The sequence below is a fragment of the Octodon degus genome, unplaced genomic scaffold (assembly GCF_000260255.1).
Source record: "Octodon degus isolate 3935 unplaced genomic scaffold, OctDeg1.0 scaffold00018, whole genome shotgun sequence".
Lineage (NCBI taxonomy): Eukaryota > Metazoa > Chordata > Mammalia > Rodentia > Octodontidae > Octodon > Octodon degus.
The window spans coordinates 19,970,913-19,976,475 of NW_004524594.1; the positions used below are offsets into that span (position 1 = coordinate 19,970,913).

Below are 5,563 nucleotides of genomic sequence, written 5' to 3' on the forward strand. Positions count from 1 at the left end.
TTTTTTTTTTGGCAGAACTGGGGATTGAACTCAGGCCCTTGAGCTTACCAGGCAAGCACTTATTCTACTGAGCTATCTCCCTGGCCCTAAACTATCTCCCTGGCCCTCAATAACTTTTCTTAATCTCCTTAAGGCCATGGGTCCCGCTCCCTCCTGGTTTGCTTTCCTCATAGCATTGGCTTCTGCAGCCTGCCTGCCGCAAGGCGAGTTTCCTCACATATCCGCTAATCTCTCAGGTCACTTTGCGCATGGTAAAAAGCATGATCTGACTGGGCAACCCTCTGCGCCCTAAGTGGGCTATTCTCTGCAGCCTTACCTAGAGTAACATGACCACACACTACATTTTGCGGGATCTCTGTGTCAGCCTGCCTAGATCTTTCCTGCCTGGTAGGGTACTCCAAAAGGCTTGCTCCATTCCCTGCTAGAATTCTAGAGGCTGAGTAGGTTCACACCCCACTTCTCAGTAGTTTTATCCCAAGGGCGATTTCCATCCTTTGTTACAGTGATGGAGTAGCCAGCAGAACTAGTCATCAGAAAGGGGCCTCGGGGACTCAAGGCTTCCTTGAAAGAATTGTAACCCCTGTTCTTTGGTCCTCTCTCTTCCACCTGAAAGGGCCGGACTGCCACCTCCCAGGTCCCCAGAAACCACTTCTCAGCTCTTCCTGTGAATGTGGAATCCTTGGTCCCACGCCCTGCTTTCCTCCTTGGAGTCTTCTGCCACTGTCTCCTTCCCTGGTCTCCATCCTGTGGCTAGGAGGGCTCAGGAGAGATCTGTCTTTTCTCCTTGTCCCCAGGGAGCGATGTCACCACCCTCACCTCCAGGGAGCAGGTCTGTTTGCCCCCTACGAGGCTGTCCTGCAGGGATCCTCATTTAGGTGGAGGTCTCGGGACTAACTGCACCTTTTGTAGCCCTGACTTCATGGAAGCCTGTGGGAGCCCAAACTCTGAGTCCATAGGGACACCAGGTGTCTCAAGACAACCCTTAGTTGCTATTGCTCCACCTCTCTGGGTTCACAATTTTTGGCTTTTTGGCCTCTGATGATCTCTTTCATTCTCAGTGGCCTCACATGCATTTAAAAATATGATTTAATGATACAAAAATAATATGAAAAGAATTATGCTTGGGCTTCTAACACGGGGGCTTCTGCAGATATCTGGTCCACCCTGCGCACGCAGCCTGGGGGCAGCACTTCCAGTCTGTGCAGCCGCTGAGGCCGGCAGGCTAAGCTTCCCGATTTCCAATTCCCACCGTGCAGTGCTGACAGGTAACAGTCTGTGGTGGGTAACGTGAGAGTTGGTAGCAGAACTCACATGAACAACTGAAGTGTCACTACTGGAAGCTGCAGAGTGACCCCCAGGTTCCCAGCACCTCTTGGGGGTACTAGATCTGAGGAGGCTGGCTTGGGTGCTGCTTGCCCACGTGGAGAGAACGTAAGCGTTCCTTGAAAGAATTGTAACCCCTGTTCTTTGGTCCTGGGCACAGTCCAGGTGAGCGTCTAAAGCAGCTCATGGCTACTAACAGAGGAAGCCATCATGGCGGCCTCACTGCTGTGCCCAGCGATCACAGGGTGCCCTGGACATTCTCCCTGGGGCCTTCTGCTGTGGGGGATTCAAATGCAGGGTGCGCAAAGGACCCTCTCGGCACAAAGGAGTAGCACAGCATGGGCTTGTGCACCCCTGCTGGTATGGTAGAATTTTCTCTACCATTACATTTTCTCTGCTCATGAACTTGAAAGTAAGGAAGTCTAGGCCAGGTCTCTCTCATTGTTTTTGACTCATGGTCTAGTTGAACAGGAAGGGGATAGCCCTTCAGCAACTGGATGGATTGGGAAGATTGGTGGCACAATGGCAGAGGGCATCTGGGGTCTGGAGGTAATTGACAGCAATGGATAACTTCCAAGCAATTGTTTCACTTCTTAAGACCATACGTTACCAAGCCCAAGCTTTCATAGTTTCCCTTTCTCCTGTGTTAGTCACTGTGGGACATCATCCGGCTCATGTAGTCAGGATCCCCTAAATCAAAATCATCCTAGCTGAGGCCCTGTGGCCACCCTTTCCCTGCACACGTGCCTTTTTTGTCATTGCTTGGCTGTGCTACCTACACTTCCTGCTCATGCTGTGCTTTTCTTCCCAGGTACTGTGACTGTTTCGCCAGCGGGGACTTTTGCAACAACTGCAATTGTAATAATTGTTGCAACAATTTACATCATGAAATTGAACGGTTTAATGCCATTAAGGTAATAAATTTTTAAAACATTTGAAAGTGTTTGAGATGTTCACAGAATGATCTCCAGAGATGCCTAACTTCAATATTGGAAAAACATAAAGTGTGAAGAATATATGTGTGGCCTGTGGCCATCCCTACAGCGGGGTGTCTGCCGCTGACAACGGCAGGCAGAGGGAGACCCTGTCTTCCCCATGAGGATGGTTTTGGGGTAAGAAAAGCCAGGAAGTTGCTGCCAGATTGTGTGCCAGTCCACCCGATTTGGGTTTGAGGGTTCGAAATTCGGGGCATATTGTGCAGCAGGTAAGCTTGAGTTGGAAGAGTATAGTCTGAAAAGAGGTGGGCAGCCCTCTGTGGGGAGGACTGAGGGGCTCGCAGCCCTCGTGTCACTTTGAAGTTTTCTATCCCAGCTTCCAGGAGTAAGGAGAAATCCAGGCTTTCCTGAGGGGGACAGACCACCACCTCTGGTGGCCCCAAAGGCCACCCTGCTGATGGCTAACTGCAGGAGTGAGCAGTTTGGGGCCCTCTCCGGAGGCACAGAAATAATCAGGGAGAGATAGCCCGGTTAGGCTGGGCTATCAACCTCTTCCAGACAGACGCTTCCCGGGGCCTCTGGTTTACAAAGGAAAGAGGGGCTGTCAGCGAGAGCCATGCGAGTACCCTGCACAGGTGGAACAAATGCCCCCGCGCCGTGGCTGGTCCATTCTGTTTTTTCAAGAATAATTTCCCCTTGAATTATTATGTATCAATCCCTTAGAAATATTTGATTAATTTTGCTATGACCAGATCCATGGGACAGAAGAAAATTATGATAGACCTAAACTTTAAGTCATATTTTATTTAGAGGCAAAGGGCATTATCTACAGTTAAAGTTGGAACTCTCAAATGGTACTATACATGGGTACAGTACTTCGGGAAATTGTTTGGCAGTAGCTATTATTAGAGGGAAGGCTCGCATGTGCGATGCCCCAGCAATTTCTTTTCTAAAACTACAGCCAGGGGCTGGTGAGATGGCTCAGTGGTCTAAAGCACCTACTTAAAACAAGCTCAGCAAAGCACAGGGACCGCGGTTCAATTCCCCAGCACCACATGCCAGCCAGCCCTGCCCCCTGGTGGGCTGAGCTGGCCACACACACACACACACACACACACACATACAAATAAATAAATAAAATTAAAAAAAAAAATACAGCCAGTGGAGGTGAGTGTAACTGTCCACAAAAGATTTGCACAAGAATGTTCACAGTAACTTTATTTCAAATAGCCAAACACTGACCGCAGCCCACCAATCCATTGATACAGAGGCAGGTTTGTGGTCTGATGGAAAATTACATGCGGACAGGAAGGAAAGAAGCACGGCTAAGTGCGGCAGCACGAGTGACTGTCACAGACACTGCTGAGGACGTGTGAGGATACGTGAGGCTGCTCTGTGGGGCTCCGCTCTTGTGAAGTCCCAGCAGGGCAGAGGTAGAGCTGTCAGAGTCTGCGTGGTTGGCCCCTGGAGCCAACCATGATGGCCGAGTTCATGATGGGGAGGAGCCACAAAGGAACTCCTAGCCAGCCCTGGGGGAGGGTGGCGCTAGGCACAAGCCTGTCACACTGTACCTGCAGGCACAGGCTGTTCCCTAGTAGGACCCATGGATAAAGCCACCAACTGCAGACGGTATAGCCAGGGGAAGGGAGGCCTGGCCTCTGGGGTCAGCATGAGGGTTTAGACTCCATAGGCCACCACCTGCTGTCTGTAGTTTAGCCTCTTGCACCTCAGTTTATCTAGAAGATGGCAATACCTGTAGCAGATTTTTTTTTTTTTTTTTTTTTTTTTTTTTTTAAGGAAGGGTCTATACTACTAGGTCAGACTCATACTGATCCACCTGCTTACAGCCTCCCAAGAGCTGGGATTACAGGCACATGCCACCATGCCCAGTCTCAATCACTCTGTCAGTGTGCCCAGGGGCGGGGCCAACACGGCAAGCCCAGGGATTGAATCCCTGGCCCCTGCACCTGCTTGCAGAGACTTTAACCTGCTGAGCTATTTGGTTGGCCCTTGTAGCAGATTTTAGGTCTCATGGTCGCTGAGGGGATTACATAAGGAAAAAATGTATGTCACATAGAAAGATGTCTGAGATGTGCTTTACTCACTCATGTTCTCTGGGCTGGGGAGATAAAACAAACAAACAAACAAACAAACAAACAAAAACCCCTCAATCTTGTTCCCATGGTGTGGACTCTCACTGTAGTATCGTAGCCTCAACTCTCTCAGAGGGCTGGGAGCGCCTCAGTGGAGCACTTGCCTAGCATGTGTGCAGCCCTGGGCTCCACCCCAGGAACCCCTGCACCCTGAAGTCAGTTATAATCTGAAAAAGGCTGGGAAATGCTAGACTCTAGAGTCTTTTTCACATGGAGACAGTGACTCTCTGTTCATCTTTATTGTCTGAATTTTCCATACTAAATGTGTATGATTTTAAAATGCAGAGAAAGAGCCCAACCTAAAAGCAGCACACTCCTTTGTAGAGACCAAGAGGCTGAGGTGGACTCCTGGTCACAGTGGACTCCCTGCTCCCTGTGCTCCTCTTAGAGAGGCCTGTCACTAAGCATTAGTTCTGAGTCACAAGGCATAATCTTTGTTTTGGTAGAGTTTGTTTTTGCAGTATGGGGGATTGAACCCAGGGCTATATATATCTAGCTCTTTTTTAAAAAAATTATTATTTATTTATTTGGTATGGGGTCTCACCACACAGCTTGTACTTGTAGTGGGCCTCCTGACTCAGCCTCCCCAGTGCTGGCATTGTAGGTGTGTGCCACCATGCCTAGTTTCGGTGGCCAGCACAGCACGCAGTCCTGGAGATCGAATCCCAGTCCTTGTGCTTGCCAGGCAGGCGCTTAGACCCCTGAGCTATCTTCTCAACCTTCTTATTGAACCAGGACTTTGTGCTGTGAACTGAACTGAGGACCTTGTGCTTGCCAGGCAGGTGCCAGACCACTGACCTATGCCCCAGCCCCTCTAGCTCTTTCATTAATCTTTCATTTTGAGAAAGGGTCTCACTAAGCCACTGAGTTGCTCAGGCTTGGCTCAAATTGCCTTCTTCCTGCCTCAGCCTCTCAGAGTGTTGGAGTAGAGACGTTCCCCACCATGCGTGGCATAAAGCGCATTCTTTATGGAGTTTCCATTTTCTATCTTAGGCGTGTCTTGACAGAAATCCAGAAGCTTTTCAACCAAAAATTGGGAAAGGCAGGTCGGGAGACGTTAAGGCTCGTCATAACAGAGGCTGCAACTGCAAGCGGTCCGGCTGTCTGAAGAACTACTGTGAGTGCTACGAGGTCGGTGAGCGATTTCCTGGC

General features: G+C 49.7%; 1 protein-coding gene across 1 annotated transcript in view; it reads left to right on the forward strand.

Annotated features, from left to right (window-relative positions):
- The window catches only part of Tesmin (testis expressed metallothionein like protein), a 41,451-nt gene that overhangs the window by 32,027 nt on the left and 3,861 nt on the right, over window positions 1-5,563 (forward strand). Inside the window, exons 6-7 of the mRNA XM_004627332.2 lie at window positions 2,135-2,237; window positions 5,405-5,542. Of these exons, the coding sequence (XP_004627389.1) occupies window positions 2,135-2,237; window positions 5,405-5,542 (241 nt within the window). The remainder of the gene's footprint in view (window positions 1-2,134; window positions 2,238-5,404; window positions 5,543-5,563) is intronic.